Here is a 21,900-nt window from a genome sequence, read left to right on the forward strand (position 1 = left end):
AAACAGTACACAGAAACAACACCTCTTCAAAGATCCTCGAATGATCTTCTTTTTCACTGGTTTGATTTGACCTTACCACTCAACGATTTCTGGGTAGGGATGAGTAATTATATAACACAACAACGTTAACGTCACCGCATGTGTTGCATCACAGCAGAATGCCTTGACAACGCCAATCCACAGTCATCCAAATCCAAAGCATTCTGAGAGCAAGTGAGCATGCAATGCAAGCCGTCTTCTCACAGCAAACTGGCAATTTGCGGCCGGTTTATATGGCCGCAAAATTATAACCAAAACAAAATTATGAGACGATACTTTTAGGCAAGTAAGATAAACCAGTGCATCTGAGTGAGGTTATGTAAGACCTTGCGAGTGCATGTAGGTGTATGGAATTTAGTGACGATGCATTTGATCACACGAGCCAAAAGTGCCATCAAATGATTAATCGCGATTAATCACATCCAAAATAAAAGTTTTTGTTAACATATATGTATGTGTACTGTGTTTATTTATTATGAATATATAAATACACACATTCAGTATATATTTTGAAAATATTTACATGTATATACACATTTATATTATTATATTTTAAATTCTATACATATATATTTAATATACAAGCATAAAATTTTTTACACAACATGCAAATAGCTTTCTCCAGTACCTTGTTGAGCTCCCAGGTGGCAGTATTGTGTCTGACATCTTTCTAACAAGAAGAAGACTGAGTGCGCGGCCACACTACTCCGAGAAGAACAACGTCCAATATTAAACAGAGAGTAAGTTGCAATTATTTTACTAGTCATGGAATGGGAAACGTTATGTGAACCTGTTTACAGCGGTTTCCTGTGTTCATATATTTAAATAAAGAAGAGATTCATTTAACAAGTACTGCATTTTCTTTACTCGTCTAATTTTTGTATTTGCAATCAAGTCATGGCCAATACATGCGTGTAGCACTTGATTTCTTTGTGCAAATCTATTACACGATTAAAACAAACCTAAAAAAAACTGAGTGACCACATTGCTACATTAAACTCAGTGCCATGCACTTAACGCCTCATCTGCGGCCGTTCTAGACGCACATTAAAACTGAATTAGAAGCGTGTTAACTGCATGACTTCATTGGCGCCGGTGCAACTATAGGTTAAAGAGATTAAATTACGGGTACACAAGTTAACAGGTTAAAGTCTCAGGTCAACTGTGACCAGAAGAAGAAGCAGTGAAAATGCATGTGCCCTGTGTTTATCAGTATCCTTATGTTCATTGGGTAAAAAGAAAAACTTAATAAACAATGTAAAAGTTAATTTGGCTGATTCCACAAGGTTTCTTTAGATATCGTGATATATCAATATTTTGAACTCTTCGGTCCACAATAACTGTGGTGTGAAAAATCGAATATTGTGACAGCCCTAATATTTACATTTATGCATTTAGCAGATGCTGAGACTTACAGTGCATTCAGGCCTTTTTTTTTTTTTTTACCAATATGTGTGTTCCCTGGGAATTGAACCCACGACCTTTTGCGCTGCTAACACAATGCTCTACCACTAAGCCACAGGAACACTTATATATATGTGTGTGTGTGTGTGTGTGTGTGTGTGTGTGTGTGTGTGTGTGTGTGTGTGTGTGTGTGTGTGTGTGTGTGTGTGTGTGTATACATACTGGTATCTATGGTTTATGAGGACATTGTTTACTACAACGTTAACATGGCTTATGAGGACATTTCCTGTGTCCCCTTAAAAAACAAAACAAATTTTTATGAAATTCAAAAACTGCCAGTAGTTTTCTGTAAGGGGTAGGTTTAGGTGTAGGGTTGGTATAGGGTCAATAGAAAATACAGTTTGTACAGCATAAAAAGCATTATTCATATAGAGAGTCCCCGTAAACCACAAATGCAAGTATGTGTGTGTGTGTGTGTGTGTTTCACCTTGCTACATGTACTGCATTAGGCTAACTGAGTGTTATGATGATGACACTCAACTCTGTCTGTAACGATGATTTTGATTGCTTCTATTGTCCTCATTTGTAAGGCGCTTTGGATAAAAGTGTCTGCTTAATGACTAAATATAAATATATAAACCTAAACACTGACTTCTAGCCGAAGCCAAACCCGCCGCTGTGTGGTGAGAGCGCAAAGAGGAGCGCCGCTGCTGTCGAGACTGTCTGCTTGATTTTACAGCAGTCACACCAATCCCAATTTCTCCTAGGTGTAAATCAGTATATTCGCTGAGGGTAACTCGCACCTAAAGCTCTCAAGGCCCATCGCGTCTCTCTTAACTCTGACGCTACGTTACTCTCAGCCCATAAACACTCCGCCACGTGCTCGCTCCCACGGACACACAAATAAAGCGGCGTCACCGCGCATGCGTGCGTTTATGTGACCCACTAACTTTTACTCCCTTTACCTCAGATGACTGGAAACTTTGGCAATCCTGCCCGCCACTCTTTTCTCGCTCCTGGGCTTGACACAGAGCGCAGAGAAAAAGGAAGACAGACAGACTGACAGACTGAGCAAGATAGAGCCAAAGAGAAAGTGAGAGAGAGAGAGAGAGGCCACCTCCTCCTCCTCCTCTCTTCTCTCTCTTTGCCAGGCGAAGCTCACGCCTACATCTCTTCCAATGAGCGAAGAGCCCGGGTCTCTTTAAACCGAGGCCTAGCCCAGGCTAGCGTCTTCTCCCCTTGCTCGAGAATCTTCACTATAGTGCACAAGATCAGAAACGAAGTCGCACCTGCAGCACACAGGTGGATGCCTAAACGCAGCTGTCGCGCCGCATCTGGGCACGCATTGGGCCTGTTGAGTCACGCAAAAAGCACAAATCATCAACTGCTGCTCAAAACATCATACCATTCCTGATTCATACCCATCAGAGAGGAGTATCAAAAAGCGTTAACATCTGCTGTAACAAGACACACACAGACAGACAGCTGGCCATGGGGTGTTTAGCTCACCTCTTTAGCCAGGTTTGGGATTATGGACCGGGTTTTTACGTCTTCAAAATATTCCACCTTCCAGGACAATGGTGGAAAAAGAAAAGGGGGAAAAAGCAGATTGAGGACAATCAATGACAATAAAAACCATCACAATCATCCAATCATAGTGTGAAAAAAGACATGAATCACTTTTATCTCATCTGAAGTCATGAGTCAGAAAGGTTTAAATTATGTTATCATGTTAAATAAATGATCAAATTCTATCCTTCATATTTGTACAGTCCTGCCAATTATGATCTGTATGGCACAAAGAGACATTTCAATGTGAGCTAACGCCAGCTAGTTATTTCTGACCCCAGTCTTTCTAATAAACCGGTGCTGTTCAGAGTCTAACCCCCCACCCCCCCCCCATCTGCCATTACTGTCCGTCATTTTTTCCCTGTGCTAATAAATATTTACCTACTCAGCCTCGCTGCCTTCGCGTGTTGCTCTTCGGTGGCGAGAGGTATCCCCATCAGAAGACCCAGAGCATTCTCTCTGCGTCCCCCCCACCTCTCTCGCTCTGTCTTTCTTTATCTTTCTTTTCTTCTCCCTCTCTCTTTCTGGTCTCTGTCCATTCAGGAAGCCATCTTGTGTTCTTAATCCTGTTTTACATTAGCTCTCGTACGCTCTTTCGCTCTCGCCCTCCCAGCCTCTCTCTCTCTCTCTCTCTCTCACTTCCTCCAATTCATGGCTCGACCACATACACACAGAAGCATTTTTTTTTTAAAAGGCAGTGTGATCGCTATCACTGCTGCACTATAGCCTCCTCCCTCTCTTTCTTTTTCCTCTACCCCCCTTCCCCCCTCTCCAAACGAGAAAGCTAACAGAATACGTGATGTGAATACTCCTTTCCGACCTACACACACTAACGCGACGTCACGCCACCGATAGCTCACAAAGAGCGGCCGCCGGCCAATCGGAGGCGAGCATGAGCACTGCTGCTAGGGTGAAGCAGACAAGAGGAGAGAGAGAGAACACGGGCGAGAGACATAGACGCAGAGAGCACGAGGGCGGGATGTGCTGGATAAAGAAAGAGAAGGGGGCGCGTGCTGCAAACAATGCATGTGCGTCTGTGCATTTCAGACTTGGGGGAAGGGTTTCTCTCATGCACGCTGTGGCTGTCAATTATCTAACCCGGCTTGCCTTCCTTAAACAATGGCTCTGGAATGTGGTATCACTGAAGACCATCTGTGTCTCGGCTGCATGCAACAACTGGACTGGACTGCGCACATGCATTTGCACGCCGTGTCTTTGGTGCAACGAGGCACTGACAGAGAGACACACATATGCAATCCTCTTCACCAAGCGGGTGACGCGCAATCAGCTGGAGTCGGTGGTTTGAAAACATGCAAGCGTTTTTCCATTTTTCCAACCAAAAAAGTAAAAACAACAGCATTTTACACGCAATCGGCATTGACTTGCATTTGCAAATCTCAGCTGTTTTAAATGCTCGACTGTGCATGAAACACCACTTTAAGAGCTTCGATTTCAGTCTTTCAGAGTCTATAAACCAAACACGGTAGACTACAACCTCTGCTGGCCCGACCAACAAACGCCTGCTACATGGAAATACGAGCGTGTCCTTACAATAAAACTGATGCTGATAATATCCATCAGGGTTAGCAGCGCACGCGCATCCATTCATGAAGATAACAGCAACTGCGACTGACGTGAAAACTGTATATGTCAAAAACAGATTCTGATTGCATTTTACTGCATGATCTGTCTTTTTTCTAAGCAGAACGTAACCGGGAGCGAGGCTGACGGAAGAGACGCGTTACGAGTGAGCCTTTCGAAGAACCAGCGGACGTTTGGTGACGCAGCAGTTGTGATGAGAGTGGATTACGCAGCGTGGGAGTTCCGGGAACATCGCGTTTGTGCATGTGTGCATCTGCATGAAGGCTTGCAGTAACCACAAGACTAGGGAAGGTTGTGCTGTGGCACCAAATTTCAGTTGAACTTTTCTCTTTTTACGCTTCTTGCATCGTAAGAAACAATGCAAACGTCATTTTGATGTGCACAATGCAATCTGCAAAGCGCGTTCCACTGACCGGGCTGCGATGCAAATGCATTGGGAATGACTGCCGCCTTCCTGATGTTATCTCGTCTGTTTGCTTTGATACTGGCTGAATCACCTGGTTTGTCACGAGAGCCAAAGTGTGTTAGTGGTCATTAATCTCCTTCCCCGGCACCCGCGCAACAAGCCAGGTGATTCAGGCCGTGTCAAAGCAAATCCCCTTAAGGCTGTCGGAAAATTGTCGTAATCCTACCTGTGACCCCCCAACCCACTTTCTCACACACACACACACACACACCCAGAGTTCTCGTGGTAATATGAGTTAGACTGCAGAAACATCGTTAAGGCTTCATTGTCAAAGAATTGCAAAGGTCTCTGTGTGTGTGCGTGTCTGCGTGAGTTTAAATGAGGGTTAAGACATCGTTGTAATAACAGAAGGATTAGCAATCCTAATTAACTTTCTCCTCCCCCTTACCTTGAACAATAGCCACCCCAAATTGAACTAATCCACATAAAGTTTCTAAGACCCTGCTCCAATACACAACCGAACATATATACACACACACACACACACACACACACACACACACACACACACACACACACACACACACACACAAATTCCTATAATTATAAAATGAGAATTATATTTTGCTTTAATATTTAGCTTATTTTTAGGGCAACAAATAATTACTTTTTTGTTATTGTGAAATGATATATATATATATATATATATATATATATATATATATATATATATACATATATATATATATTTATACACACACACACACACACACATACATACACAGGTGCATCTCAATAAATTAGAATGTGTGGAAAAGTTCATTTCTTTCAGTAATTCAACTCAAATTGTGAAACTTGTGTATTAAATAAATTCAATGCACACAGACTGAAGTAGTTTAAGTCTTTGGTTCTTTTAATTGTGATGATTTTGGCTCACATTTAACAAAAACCCTCCAATTCACTCAACAAATTAGAATATGGTGACATTCCAATCAGCTAATCAACTCAAAACACCTGCAAAGGTTTCCTGAGTCTTCAAAATGTTTCTCTCAGTTTGGTTCACTAGGCTACACAATCATGGGGAAGACTGCTGATCTGACAGTTGTCCAGATGACAATCATTGACACCCTTCACAAGGAGGGTAAGCCACAAACATTCATTGCCAAAGAAGCTGGCTGTTCACAGAGTGCTGTATCCGAGCATGTTAACAGAAAGTTGAGTGGAAGAAAAAAGTGTGGAAGAAAAAGATACACAACCAACCGAGAGAACCGCAGCCTTATGAGGATTGTCAAGCAAAATCCATTCAAGAATTTGAGTGAACTTCACGGGGAATGGACTTTTCAAGAGCCACCAAACACAGACGTGTCAAGGAATTTGGCTACAGCTGTCGTATGCCCAGTGGTCCAAAGTCCTCTTTTCAGATGAGAGCAAGTTTTGTATTCATTTGAAAACCAAGGTCCTAGAGTCTGGAGGAAGGGTGGAGAAGCTCATAGCCCAAGTTGCTTGAAGTCCAGTATTAAGTTTCCACAGTCTGTGATGATTTGGGGAGCAATGTCATCTGCTGGTGTTGGTCCATTGTGTTTTTTGAAAACCAAAGTCTATGGGGTATTGTCTATGGGGTATCTATATTGTCAAGAGGAAGATGAGAAACAAGAGACCAAAAGATGCAGATGAGCTGAAGGCCACTGTCAAAGAAACCTGGGCTTCACACCACCTCAGCAGTGTCACAAACTGATCACCTCCATGCCACGCTGAATTGAGGCAGTAATTAAAGCAAAAGGAGCCCCTACCAAGTATTGAGTACATGTACAGTACTTTCATACATACTTTCCAGAAGGCCAACAATTCACTAAAAATGTTTTTTTTTTTTTTTTTTTTTTAATTGGTGTTATTAAGTATTCTAATTTGTTGACATACTGAATTGGTGGGTTTTTGTTAAATGTGAGCCAAAATCATCACAATTAAAAGAACCAAAGACTTAAACTACTTCAGTCTGTGTGCATTGAATTTATTTAATACATGAGTTTCACAATTTGAGTTGAATTACTGAAATAAATGAACTTTTCCACACATTCTCATTTATTGAGATGCACCTGTATATACACAGTGGGTTAAATGAATACACATCACTATTTTTCTCAGTAAATATATTTCTAAAGGTGCTGTTGACATGAAATTTTTCACCAGATGTCGGTAACAATCCAAGTAATCCATACATACAAAGAAAACAAAACAAATACGTTCAGAAATTAAATTCAGTGTAGTAAAATGGAGTGACCCAGGGAAAAAGTATTGAACAAGCTTACTGAAATGTATTTAATACTTCGTAAAGAAGTCTTTGTTGGTAATGCCAGCTTCAAGACACCTCCTGTAGGAGAAACTTGTGGCATGCATCGCTCAGGTGTGATTTTGGCCTATTCTTCCACATAAAAAGTCTGATCTGTAGTTCTTTCCATAGAGTTTCTATTGGATTCAAGTCAGCTGATCGGCTGGTCGTTCTAGCAGCTTTTACTTTCTTTCTCTGAAACCAATCGAGAGTTTCCTTGGCTGTGTTTGGATCATTGTCTCACTGAAATGTCCAGCCTTGATTTATCTTCATCATCCTGGTGGATTGCAGCAGATTTTTATTTTTATTTTGTTTTCTGGATTAGTTGGGTTGTAATCGACATCTGGTGAAAATTTCATGTCAACAGCACCTTTAGAAATATATTTCCTGAGAAAAATGGTGACGTGTTCAATACTTATTTTACCTGCTGTGCATATATATACAGATTAGGCACAATACTCTATTTAAAAATAGATAGTGACGGAAATAATTCAAAATTGTTAATAAAGCTGCATGACTTTTAATCTGTATGATGCAATAATGCTTTACATTTAAGGATTAAAAAATCTCTGATGACTGACGCAGCATCTCTATATGCTTAGCACTGACTGGTACACACCGCAGTGAATGGATCAATAGATGGGCTGTGATGGTCATTTGTGAAGAACCCTCTTTAGTTTTGCATTATTTAACATTGCCATTCATATCAAATGCACCTTTTTACACCTATATCGAATAGAATGTGAATTTAGTTCCAAACCACTTAACATTGCTCATCTTCCTAACACAAAGACAAGCAGCAGCTACAGTAATTATTCCCGTTCAGTGACTGGTTGGGGTTTATTAGCATTATTGAGTGCTGCTATCTGTCATGCACGCTGGGTCTGCTTTCATTCTGACTCAGAGCAAAACTCTGATTGGTGGAGAAGGCTATAATGTGATTTGGTTGCCAGGCAATAGTGAAGTCAGTCGGTGGAATAGTGCAGAGGTCAGCTCAATGAAATATGGCCAGTACGGACACTGTAGCACAGCAAGGCTTGTTGTTCCAGCTCTCTGAAGATAATGTCTTTCCAATTTCAATCTCAAATACGCAGGTGCTCAGAATAGGTTTTTGTGCACACATGCCAAATCACAATGCTCTGTGAATCTGGATTTGGATAAGTCTGAATGAATACTACTGGGTTTCTCAGTATTAATGAATGTTTTGCTGCACACGTGAGACTTGCACGAGTAGCTTTTGGAGCCGGTCTCCTTCATGTGCTCAGTGAAGTGATGAGGAGGGAAAGGGGGGATGGGTGACCCTGACACACACACACACACACACACCCATTTAAATCTAATCCACCTGATCCTTTGTCTGATCTTAGCTAGTAAACAAAAACACCAAACTGGTCTTTTAAAAAATGTCTTTGACTAGTAAAAAAAAAAAATATCTCTGGTATCAGAAACTGATATTGTTGACAGCTACTACTACTATTTAATAAATAAATTAAATGCATAACTAATGCAGTTTCAACATTGTTTCTTAAGCATTTAATCCACATGTTAGAATGATTTCTGAAGGATCATGAAACATTGACAACTAGAGCAATGATGCTGAAAATACAGCTTTGTATCACGTTTTAAAAAATCTTCGGTAACACTTTACTTAAAGCCTATGTATACTGCATTATATAAAAAAAAAAATTATTATGCCTTGTAATGCACCTTTTAATGCATTGTACAATCTCATGAATAATTGTAACCACAGTTAATATATTATAACACTTGCAATTTTAACAATTTTCGATTTGTTATTATAACACTTTGCAATTTGTTACACTATGCATTTTAAATTTGGTTATAATTATATATGACAAGATATAATGTGTTACAATGCACATTATTAATCATTATAATGAATTGTAGCCTTTTATAATGAATTATACATAAAGGCTTTAAATAAAGTGTTACCAGTAAATGCAGCCTTGCACTTTTTAATTAGTGAAACATCATGCTTTGGTGTGAAATACCGAAGTATCTGGGAGTGGTCAAACACCCACGTCTACATAGCTAACACTGCATTTTTCTGCTAAAATGTAACCAGAAGTCTTGCATACCATGCCTTGAAGTGTATGGTCAATAATTAGGTTGAGGGAGTGTAAGAGAGAGGAAGTATTGTTGTTTTCTGTCATCGAATCAAAAGCCTAATTCTGTCCATTTCCCTCACAAAGACATGGACACCTTTCCTTCAAATGTCCTCCCTGTCCTTTGCACTTTCAGCGTTTTCTGTTTATCTGCATTTCTCCTTTACCTTTCACTGTTTCTCTTTTTCTTTTGCTATCTGGTTCTCTTTTCTCTCTCCCTCCCCCGTTCTCTTCCTCTTCTATTTGGCCACAGGTCAGCCCCCACGCCTCAAAATGGTCAAAGGTCAAAGAGCAGAGTATATAAAGTAAGCAAAAGGAATTCTCTGCACTGAGACTCGAAACCAGCTCAAACACACACATACACACACACACCTGGAACCCATGTGAGCCTCAACAGACAGACAAAAAGATCCTAAACACTATGTGGAATAGATTCATCACAAAAAACTGTTACATCATTCATTAGTGGTGCTTCATTGGCAACAAGTCAATTACTAATACTGTTACACAATCCCATAACTATAAATATTAAACATCTGTGCATAACTCACACTGTTTGTGCGTCAGACATGAATAATCCCTGAAATTGTGCGGCTTGTTGAGGAGAGCCGTGCTATTACTATTTAAGAGAGAAATTAAGAGAAATTACATTTCTTTGTCCTTGCAGATAATAAAATAGGCATCAAAAACATACTTATTAAAGCAGAGAATTGATCTGGGATAAGCTACACTGCAAAAAATAAAAATAAAATAAAAATTATTATTTTCCATTATAAATATCTAAAAATTCTTAAATCAACATACAAGTCTTGTTTTCTGAAAAATGTAGCAAAATCAAGTGAGATTATGCTTAAAACAAGAAAATGATCTCTCAGTGGCGTAAGAATTATTAAGGATTATTAGGATCATTTGTAAGGATTATTTCCTTTGAATTAAGTTCTCTAATACTGCACTGACAGATATCTTGTTTTAAGTATAAATTCACTTCATTTTGGTAGATATATTAGAAAATAGGACATAACAGTCATTTTACTTCTTGAGTAAATGTATCTTGATTTATGAATGTTTAGATATTTGTAATAGGAAACAAGTCAAAAATACCGAGTAAAAAGGCCAGTAAACATCAACCTAGCAACCTCACTGAATGCCCTAGCAACTAAAACAAAATGTGACAAAACCACTCAGAACATCTTAGCAACTACAAACCAACACCCTGATATCATGTCAATGATATAAACATGGGCAAACAAACACACATTTTCTTTAAAAAAAAAAAAAAAAAGTTTGTTAATGTGCTGCAGAAAAGTTCTTGTTTTATTTGTCAGAATAGCAGCCTTACAGACAGCTGCTCTTTGAAAAAAGAAAAAAAAGAAAAGGAAGAAAACATGAATATGTGTAGCCAGCCACTGTCATATGTGATCATTGGTGGAAAAAAGACACACTGCAGCAGCTGCTTCTTAAAAAAGCACACTGTAAACAATAAAACAAAGAGAGGCTCATTTTGCTAAGCTGTCGAGAGGGAGCTTTGCTGTGGGCAGCTGAGCAATTCTTCAGAGCTTTTCAGTCTCACTGGGCTGATTTTCATACCTTAACTAACCTCCCAAAGCCATGTGCAAACACAAACATGCTCCTAAACACACAAACATTCTGCAGTTACCACACCAGAGTCAAAGCCTCTTAATGCAAGCCATGTATAGTGTAATAATCTACTAAACTCCCATTAAACATCTCATATAACATGGAGAGTAATCAAAATCTCATACTAATTAAATAATGCTAGTTCCATAAAAACACAACTGCTCACGATCATTAAATAATAACAACAGATGCAATTCTGATTTTGGTAATAACAAGTCCTTTAGAAGTATTTTTCATAGTTCAGGTTAACTAATATAGGCCTGTTTTCACAAATGGGGCTTTATAAACATGCATTAATTTAAAAAAATACAAAATATTCTTTCTGGACACTGAAACAGCTCAGACTTACATTTTAGTCCGGGACTAGGCTTAAGCCTTGTCTGTGAAACCGGGGGATAGTTATCTAATATCAACACATGAAACAGTGTTTCCAAATAAAATATCGAATGCCATATATGGAAATGAATACAACGAGTGTCTTGTCCTGAAAGGACTACATTAAAGGCTCAAAATCAACATAAATGCTATTAATATAAAAATAGTAATATCCTTATTTGAGACTCTAAGAAACTGGCCATATTTTCAGGTCATTACAATCTAGGCAAGTATTGAAGGATGAAAGGAGACGTGTCAAGACAGGACAGGTGAGGAATGCATCTAGGAGGAACAATAACAGCTAGTAAACGGGAACTAATGATTGTAGCCTAGCCTTTAGTGTTAAACCCTCCAAAAATAACCAGCAGACAACGTGAATAGATATTAGTGCTAGGCGACCGCTGGATTAACCGCAAGTAATTGCATCCAAAATAAAAGTTTTTGCGTACATAATATATGTGACCCTGGAGCACAAAACCAGCCATAAGATTTATACATCATCTGAAAGCCGAATAAATAAGCTTTTCATTGATGTATGGTTTGTTATGATAGGACAATATTTGGCTGAGATACAACTATTTGAAAATCTGAAATCTGAGGGTGCATTCACAAAAATCTAATTTTAAGTTGTCCAAATGAAGTTCTTAGCAATGCATATAAAAATATCTTCATGGAACATGATCTTTAGTTAATATCCTAATGATTTTTGGCACAAAAGAAAAGTGGATAATTTTGACCCATACAATGTATTGTTGTCTATTGCTACAAATATACCTGTGCTACTTATGACTGCTTCTGTGCTGCAGAGTCACGTGTGTGTGTACAGTGTATATTTATTATGTATATATAAATCCACATGCATTTAAGTATATATTTCAGATATTGTTTTGTTTATAAATTACAAAGATATGAATACATGCAAATATTTTCAATATATATACTGTATGCGTGTTTCTTTGTACAGACACAGTACACATACATATATTATATAAACAAAAACTTTTATTTGGATGTGATTAATCGCTGCCCAGCACTCATAGATATATAACACACTTTTATGCACAAAACAGAAGTGCAGTGTCTTTACCTCCCATGGGCTCTTCCTCCTCTTCAGCTCGTCACACTTTCTCAGTTTGCAGATCTGGTGTCCGATCTTTCGGTTTAGGCAGTTGCTGCAGGTACCGCAGTTCTCCTTCTTCATACAAGGCCCACAGATGCCGCATCTCTTTCTCTTCTTTTTAAGAGGTACCACAGCCTCCATCGGTTCCTGGTCTGCCTCCATCTGCGGCAAGGAGAACATGCCAGCTTGCTCATGCTCCGACTTGATGTAGTCGGCCACAGGAGACACCACCCTTGCACTCCTGGCCCCTAGGAAAACTTTAGGGTCCTCCTCGTCCAGAGAGAATTCATATATGTCCTGGACAGGAGGGCCAGGGCCTCCCTTCATCTTGTGCATACCGAGGGTCCCGCTCTCTTACGGGACAAGAGAGTGGTGAAGTGGCAGCTAACGGTTTAAAAACACAAGGTAAATAATAAGGTTCTTTACAGCACAGCACAGACCAGTCCATAAAGTGTGTGTGCTGAGTTAGGGCCACAGGGAGGAACGTCTGGAATGGGTCTTAAAGGGCACAAGAGGAACTCCTTATTTTGAGGAGACAGTTCTGGGCATGACATCATTCACCTGCAGGTGCAGGTACGTTAGGAACACGGCCGCAGGTGACAGAGAGCATCTCTCTGTGACACAGAACTGATGACATTGGGATGCAGACAGAAAGCAGTTCTGGTCTTTGCAAGTGAAGGCAGTTTGGGGACTGTATGGGGAGAAACAGGGCAGGTTTAGGATATATTTCGGTTTTGGTCAAAATAACTATACTGTAGCTAAATAAAGCAGAAGTAATTGTATATATATATATATATATATATATATATATATATATATATATATATATATATATATATATATATATGTATATGCATATACAGAGAATCAACTATATGAGCCCATTACAGGTTTTTGTTAACATTACCATGATAAGTGGTATAATATAATCTATCTATCTGTATATCTATCCATCTAGTGAAAGTGACGTGACATTCAGCCAAGTATGGTGACCCATACTCAGAATTAGTGCTCTGCATTTAACCCATCCGAAGTGCACACACACAGAGCAGTGAACACACACACACACTGTGAACACACACCCGGAGCAGTGGGCAGCCATTTTATGCTGCGGCGCCCGGGGAGCAGTTGGGGGTTCGATGCCTTGCTCAAGGGCACCTAAGTCATGGTATTGAATGCTGCGGAGAGAGGTGTGCATTTGGTGGTTCGATGCATTGTTCATGGGGGCCTGAGTCTTGGTATTGCAACCCTTCGATTGGGAGTCCGACTCTCTAACCATTAGGCCACGACTCCCCTAAATATAAATGTGAATATCTATAAATGTGAATATCTATCTATAAATATGAATATCTATCTATCTATCTATCTATCTATCTATCTATCTATCTATCTATCTATCCATCTATAAATATGAATATCTATCTATCTATCTATCTATCTCTGTATATCTATCCATCTATATATAGGAATATCTATCTATCTATAAATTTGAATGTCTATCTATCTGTCTATCTATCTATCTATCTATCTATCTGTATGTATGCCTGTCTATCTGTAAATATGTATATCTATCCATCTATAAATGTGAATATCTATCTATGTCTATCTATGTCTATCTATCTATCTATCTATCTATCTATCTATCCGTCTGTCTGTCCATCCATCTATCAAAGGTCATAAATCAAAAGACATTGACAGTACCAGCCTGAAATCTCATGACTCAAGACTGTACAGTCTCTTAGAATTATTTACAAAGGGAAAGAAAACCCAGACACAAAGGTACTGGATGACGAAAGGTACGATGTGCGAAATGTGAGCAGATGTTCGGTTAGAATGGCGAATCCTCGCGACACAGCTCTCCATTGCTTTGTGTGTCCGTTATGAGTCTGAATGCAGGACTTTCGCTCGGCGCTCTTTGTTCGGCGCTCGGGGACCGTCTATAAACTCATGTTTGACCGGTAACCGCGGGTCACGCGGCGCGCGCACTGTGTACTGTTGTTAAAGAATCGCGTGGTTCTAAAATACGTGAGGAGTCGTTAACGAAACGTGGTGTTTCGCAATGGCGCATTATTTATTCTATAAAGTATTTGTGGATATAATAGCGCTTTAATGAGGAGCTCCCTCGTGCCTCGCTGCATGCTTCGAAAGATTATTAATTATCACACAGGCTACTGCAGAGTAATTAATACGGCAGGTTAAGACCGTAGCATCGGGCCCCCCCCCCCCCCAGTCCTCCTCCTCTCCAAGCATGCCGAGTATGCCTTTTACTATTAAGATAAGTTTTACAGTCTAGCCCACAGGACTTATTTACAAGCACGAGCAAAATAACCTTATTGGGTGTTTCACAGTTACAGTTACAAGTGCTATATATATATATATATATATATATATATAAAAAGAGTATGCTGATTGTTTTCTTTAATGCATATATGACAGTTGCACAAGAAAGCAAGTGCTTGAGTCAGCAGAATAGTTAGGTGTTTTTCGCGCTATTAAACTTTCATATAATATTTCCATGTTCATCTGCTAACATAATTTTCATAGGCTATAGCCTAAAAAGTGTCCTTAACTCGTGTAAGGTTGTGTAAATATATAGAAAGCAAAAGGCAAAAGAAAACAACAAATAAAACATTTAAACAATTCTAAAAACATTATAGACTAGCGTTTTATCTTCCCTTACGCACATTACCCGTGGTTTTACAAAAAAAAAAAAAAAAAAAAAAAAAAATTAGTTACTATAGTTACCACAGATTAACCATTGTATTTGTAATAAGAATGGTAATCAATACGAAGAAAAAAAAAAAAAAAAAACCTGGTTACTCCATTTTTCCTACAGTAAAACCATGGTTAATTTTCGTAAGGGTTGTGCAGTCAAGCTTTTTAACTTGTAGATGAAATCTGGAGATTATATATCGAGTTAAACAAATCAGACAGACGTGAAATTATACTTACACGTGGGATTGTTTTTGTCCTGCAGATCTTGCATATTTTTATAACTAACTTATCCTGTCCCAGGAGGATGGTGGTAACAGTAACTTCCCTCCTTTAGCTAATTTATGAGTGATTTATAACTCATGCACCCCGTGTTAAAGCAATATTTAAGGGTTAATTTGCTAGTAGACCGGTAGTTTGACAAATAAATAGTAGTGAAGAGCAAATAAATCAGTCTGAACGTATTAACACAGTACCGCTGACTACTGAGGAATCCTGCATTATCTCTAAATCTCTCAGTCAAGAGTTTCGCAGAAATTCGCACGCGCTCTGAAACCTGAGCACGTGGCTCCTCGCGCAGCCGGCGCTTTAACTGGCGGCAAAAACGGAGAGCGGAGGGAAAGGTGTAAAAATCGGCGATGATCGCTTAAACTCGCCTTTATTAGCTTTCCCCGTTTATGTTGACAAACAAGTGAGAGTTTTCCTCAGAAGGGTGAGAGAAACGACACATCAGCAAGCCCCCCGTGCATAAAGACAACAACACCCCGCGGCGCGAACTCTCACAAAGAAACGAAATGTAACAAAATACGAGAAAATAGAATGTTACATTTGTAACGCGCGCAGTACAGCTGTTCCGGTGTTCTCTGATGTTGATACACTGAGAGTTCTGTTCATTATCATCGCATAATAAAGTGAAAAACTTATCAGTAATCGATGTGTATTGCACTAATCACCTCATTAGGGATACAAAAACTTACACAGGGGAATACACAACTTTCATTCTAGTAAAACTGCAGTTTTATACTTTTTATTTTTTACCAAACAGAAAGTTTTAAAGTCTAAATAATTAATATGCGATAAGGACTTACCAAGCGGTGGACACGTTCTTTGTGCGTCTTGTCAAATCCCATTTAGATTTAAACTATGAGTACTTAAAAACAGTACACGCATATACAAGCTCCACATGACTAGAATGACTAAAACGTCATTATGTTTTAGCTTAAAATACCGTGCAAATTAGAGAAACGTGAAAAGTTCATTTGCTGAACGGGTTAAAAACGGTCGAGCAGCCAAGAAGACATGACATGGCGAATTACACGAGAAGAAGAAAAAAAAAAAGTTATTTCATTATGGGACAGACCCTTTAACTTTCCTCTGTGTCTCGTCTATGTACTCCAGGGAAGTTTAGAGTTAAAGACGATGAGGAGGAGGAAGGAGGCTGAAGTAAGTCGCGGACTGGAGTTCAGAGTGCCGCGGACCGAGGGGGTTAAACTGCGTCATCGCGGTGACACGATGACGTCATCGGAGCCGAACTCAAGGGAAGCAACATGTTAACGGCTTCCTTCAAATCTCAATCATAGATCACGCTGCCACATGGTGACAGTTCAATCTCCTGATATGAACATAACACACATTTTAATCAGTGTTCCTGCACTCCGCCCGCTTTTAGAGAAGCATGCTGCCAAACATGGGGCATTTTGTGTATTTGTACTTATTTATTATTATTTCATAGCACTGTAAACAGATGCATTTATCTGAAAAACAGTATGGAGGAAAGAAAACATCAATAGAAGCTAAAAACAAAATTCACATCCTACGCGATCAGTATCCATAATCATAGTCAAATCTCTAATGCTGCACTTCAGATGGCTGGATGGATGCAAATCCATCGTTTTTAAATGCATGGTGCATTCAGGGTAAAACAAGAGACACTGAACAATCAAGCATCACATGTAGGGTTATTACAGATTGTTATGGTCAGTTATGCTTTAACAGGAAATAAATAGCATAAGAAACACATTTCAATAACATTTAAAATCGTATACTTTCATAATACTACAGTAAACAAAGATAAAAGTTCAGTGTTTGACCATTTGAAGAAAGGTTTACTTTGCACACAATCATTGGGGACGGGGGCCGAAGTCAGTCTGTAACTGTAATATTAGATTATTGTTCTGCAATGCAGAAATGAGTCACGTATCGCCTCTCTTCTCAGAGAGCACAGATCAATACATGACAGTGCAGTTCAATCTCATGACTGGAGATACAGAGTGAAGGACAGAGTTCTAAAAGTGACAATAAGAAATCAAGTAAGGCTGGCTATGGTTTGAGAGCAACCGTAATCCAGAGAAGCTGCGAATAAAAAGGACACAATGAAATAGGAATATGTAGTTACTGTCCCTTTAACTCGGGTGGACCTGTAGAAGCAGATTTTGATAGTGTTAATCACAATATAATCTCTCTGGAAGTCATATCCTTCCATTAATGACTGACAGTCTTATCTTACATTTTCCTGAATTGATTCTGAAATGCATTCCGAAGGAGATGGATTTACTCAAACTTGTTCCCTCGCTTTTCTTCGTCCCCATTTCGCCGTAAACCAACTGAATAAATTACAGAATGTAGGAACAGGTCGTCTAGGTTCGGACTTGAAATTTGCCGGCTTTGGTCATGTATTTGATGCCTTTGAAAGGTTTGTACTTCTCGCCATACATGTCCAGCCTATTGACTTTCAGACCTGTTGGGTGAGAAAGCAGAAAGCATGTCAGTTGCAAACCAGGTGTGTATTTGGCACAAGAGAGTCTTCGGGGAAAGCTGGGACTGCTAAAGCACTAAATCAGTAAGCATCAATGCTTCACCACACAGTGCCATGTTACATGCACAGCTGCTCAAACCATCTGTTTCCACATCAGAACGGCTCCATCTCCTGGCCATATTATACAATTGTCATAAATGTTTTCAATAGCTCATTGGTTTGCAGAAATGTGCTTAATTACATTCCCTGTGGGAGATTAAGAAACAATTTACTGACTGAAGGTCAGCTGGGAAAATTTCTGTGTTCACATTTATTTTAACAGAAGAAAATCTCCGGGGTACCTGAAACAAATGTGCCATTTTAATAGACTAATTATATTTCTGAATGCAAAACATTGTCGCAAATTCTACGATGCATAATTAAGTAATACACAAAACAACAGGAATTAAATTTGAACAAAGCCTAACCATTTTGGGTTTTTTATTTTAATCTGTTGCTGTTTGAATACAATCAGTGGGGCTGAAATGCTTTCAGAAGTGATTTTTGTTATTCTGCTATCTTGGTAAACAATCTTAGTATTAATGTGTTGGGTCACCACGTTCATCCGAAGCAGAATCAGTCGAGAAACCTCGGAGTAATCGACGGTACCTGAGATGGCCAGCTGCTGAATCTTGAACTGGATGTTGATTGTTGGGTTTTCGTCAGGTTTGGAGGCTCCAGTCTGGAGACTCACAGATCCTTTTAAACTGGGCAGTTTCTGGGGGTTTATCTTACCCACATCCCAAGACAGGAGCTGCAAATCACAATTCACTGCAACATTAGTATGAAACCAAATCAGCAGACTGAAGCATGTACTAACAACATTCTCATACATCGTGCTGAGCGTTGCAATTAAAAGGTAGAAACAAATGAGCCCGTTTCTGGTCAATTATGATGACCTGCTATATATGCATTTAACTTTTGTGATCCCTGAACTAATTATTATCAGTCGATCAAAGAGAACTTCCTAGCTTCATGTGTAAAAATAAAACGCAAACTTTTTATGCAAGTGGGAAAATATCACACTTGACAACACTGACTTAAGTTACCTCTAGTTATCTTTCTTGGTGTGAATGATACACATTTTTTATCTGAAAATTCCATACTTTTCCAGACTCAAATTTCCAAGCTTCTCAGTACATGTTCAGACCATATTTAACATATATGGTTCATAATTAATTTTCAGCTTTATGTTTGGTATGTAGTACAAGTCCTCTGTTTATTCACTTGATTTTTTTGAAGTGACAACATGCAGAGCACATAAAAAAAAAAAAATATATATATATATATAAAAAAAAAAGACTTCTGCATGCACATGGAATCTATTGATATGCACATGAGAAATCTGTTTGCTACAATTTCTAGTTTTATATATACACTTTAATCTATTTCCATTGTGCGTCACTGCTATCTTACTACGTAGAAAATGAGAGCTTGGATGCACATGAATTAATAGAGAACTATTTGCTCAAAATTTGGCTTTGCTTAAGGTAGAACCTCTAATATCAATCAACTTAATCCATCCAAGAAACAATGACATTTTTATTAAATTCTTTCATTAAATTCTAAATTTTCTATTATAGAAAACTAAATCGGGGCAAAGGTCTGGAAATGCAAATATTTTTCCATACTCTGGCACTGTCTTTCTCAGATCAGATTCCACACTTTACTGAACTGCGTAGGAACCCTGTCAGTCAAAGAACACTGAACACAGAAAGCGACGAGCTCTTGTTTACCTTGGTGACGGGGTCAAAGGTGTAGGTGCCCTGCGAGGGGCTGAGGTTGGCGTTGAGGACGCCGCGGGGCAGCTGACTGCTCACCAGGACTGATTCCACCGCTTTACCCATAGTCTGCTTCGGGCCGAGGGTGAGCTCGAAGCGCCCCTGAGAACTGCCCTCTCTGAAGCTGATGTTGTGCTTCACATACACTGGGATGGCCACCAGGCTGAAGAACACAGCAGTCACAGGTGTAACTGTACACTGCCTTGCAAAACAACAAGCGAAGCTATGCACACTAACGTGCAAGAGTTTGGGGTCAGTACGATTTCTTAATAAATAAATTCATGCTTCTTTTTGATCAAGGATGCATTGATTTAAATCAAGAGTGACAGTGAAGACAAAAAAAAATGTTAGGGTGTGGCTAAGGGTTACTTGCATGTAATTATGCATAATTTATTGTTATTATAATAGTAATGTAACGTGTGTAACAAGAACACCTTAAAATAAAGTGTTACCCTGATGTTCTTATTTTCTATTTTTCTTAAATAAAGCTTGTAGATATCTAAAAGAGAGTATTTTAGTCATCCGCTGGAGGTCCTCACTTCTGAGAGCTGACGTGGTAGGACAGGAGGCGGAAGTTTCCGTCTGGTGGGATGAAGGACAGGATTCGCTCGGCCTCCCAGCGCTTGAACCGGACGCAGGGGTGGAAGCTGACGTCATCCAGCAGCCGAGGGTTCTGCAGAATCACAGATGCAGGAATAAATGTTGAGAAAGGAATGAGTTAGTAGTACACCGTAATACAGAATATATTACAAGCTTGAACCTCAAAGTGCAGTTGGCAATGTGTCCCTCATTGCAGAAATGTAAAAATGTCACATTAAAAACGTCTGACATATAAAGAACTAAAAAGCTTTTTTGAAATGTAAAGGTGTTAAAACATTACAGAGTGCACCAAGTATTGAAGGATCTTGTTCTGATCACATGACCAGCTGTAGATGTATTTTAGTATTCGTTACATTCATATTGTGTGTTAGCTGTTTATTAGTGATTTTCAGTTTACATTTTAATTTTAGTATTTTTGTTACATGCGTTTACATTTTTATTTTTGTTAAATATTTTATTCTATCTTCTTATAATATATTTATTTATTTGTATTTTAGCTTTTGTAATTTTAGTACCTAAAAAAAAAAATGTAATGAAAATTAAAAATGTTGTCTTGGCAACTAACTGAAATAAAATAGGTTCTCACACACACACGCGCACACACGCACACACACACACACACACGTCTCTTCTGCTCATCAAGGCTGCATTTATTTGATCAAAAATACAGGAAAAAAAAACAATAATCTTGCTAAATGTTATTACAATTTCAAATAATGGTTTCTATTTTAATATCCTTTAAAATATAATTTATTTCTGTGACGCAAAGCTGAATTTCCATCAGCATCATTACTCCAGTATAAAGTGTCACATATGATGATTTATTATTAGAATTATCAATGTTGGAAACAGTTGTGCTGCCAAATATTTTTTTGTAAACTCCGATACTTTTTTCAGGATTCTTTGAAGAAAATAAAAAAAGTTAAAAAGAACAGCATTTATTCAAAATATAAATCTTTTCTATCACTTCTTAACAATTTAACATCCTTGCTGAATAAAAGTTTTGATTTCTTTCAAAAAAAGAAAGAATATAAATGTACTGACCCCAAACTTCTGAACTATTGTGTATATTGTTAGAAAAGATTTCTATTTTAAATAAACGCTCTTCTTTTTAACTTTTTATTGATCAAAGAATCCTGAAAAAAGTATCACAGCTTCAAAAACAATCTGAAGCAGCAGAACAGTTTCAGCTCTGATAATAAATCAGTATATTATTATGATTTCTGAAGATCATGTGACACTGAAGACTGGAGTAATGATGCTGAAAATACAGCTGCGCATCACAGAAATAAATTACATTTTAATATATATATTAAAATAGAAAAACGTTATTTTACGTCATAATAATATTTCACAATATTACAGTTTTTCCTGTATTTTTGATCAAATAAACGCAGCTTGTAAATTA

At 38.5% G+C, this 21,900-nt stretch overlaps 2 protein-coding genes across 8 annotated transcripts in view; both read right to left on the reverse strand.

The window, feature by feature from the left end:
* LOC109108305 (methylcytosine dioxygenase TET3-like) overlaps positions 1 to 16,870 on the reverse strand; it is a 48,280-nt gene extending 31,410 nt beyond the window's left edge. Inside the window, exons 1-3 of one of the 5 annotated variants that reach the window (XM_042723506.1) lie at positions 16,406 to 16,870; positions 12,573 to 13,296; positions 2,953 to 3,009 (exon numbers count right to left, since the gene is read on the reverse strand). In XM_042723506.1, the coding sequence (XP_042579440.1) occupies positions 2,953 to 3,009; positions 12,573 to 12,941 (426 nt within the window). In that variant the 5' untranslated portion in view covers positions 12,942 to 13,296; positions 16,406 to 16,870. Of the gene's footprint in view, positions 1 to 2,952; positions 3,010 to 3,393; positions 4,669 to 12,572; positions 13,297 to 15,557; positions 16,312 to 16,405 lie in introns of those variants that run through there. The other 4 variants (XM_042723507.1, XM_042723508.1, XM_042723510.1 and 1 more) reach the window with 4 other exon arrangements.
* A 142-nt stretch (positions 16,871 to 17,012) lies between these two features.
* LOC109059882 (AP-3 complex subunit mu-2-like) overlaps positions 17,013 to 21,900 on the reverse strand; it is an 8,873-nt gene continuing 3,985 nt past the window's right edge. For 2 of the 3 annotated variants that reach the window (XM_042723514.1, XM_042723512.1), the window contains exons 6-9: positions 20,432 to 20,565; positions 19,848 to 20,055; positions 18,721 to 18,865; positions 17,013 to 18,054 (exon numbers count right to left, since the gene is read on the reverse strand). In XM_042723514.1, coding sequence (XP_042579448.1) covers positions 17,954 to 18,054; positions 18,721 to 18,865; positions 19,848 to 20,055; positions 20,432 to 20,565 — 588 coding nt within the window. In that variant the 3' untranslated portion in view covers positions 17,013 to 17,953. The remainder of the gene's footprint in view (positions 18,055 to 18,720; positions 18,866 to 19,847; positions 20,056 to 20,431; positions 20,566 to 21,900) is intronic. The other variant, XR_006154812.1, reaches the window with a different exon arrangement.

This window comes from Cyprinus carpio, chromosome B5 (assembly GCF_018340385.1).
Source record: "Cyprinus carpio isolate SPL01 chromosome B5, ASM1834038v1, whole genome shotgun sequence".
NCBI classification, from domain to species: Eukaryota; Metazoa; Chordata; class Actinopteri; order Cypriniformes; family Cyprinidae; genus Cyprinus; species Cyprinus carpio.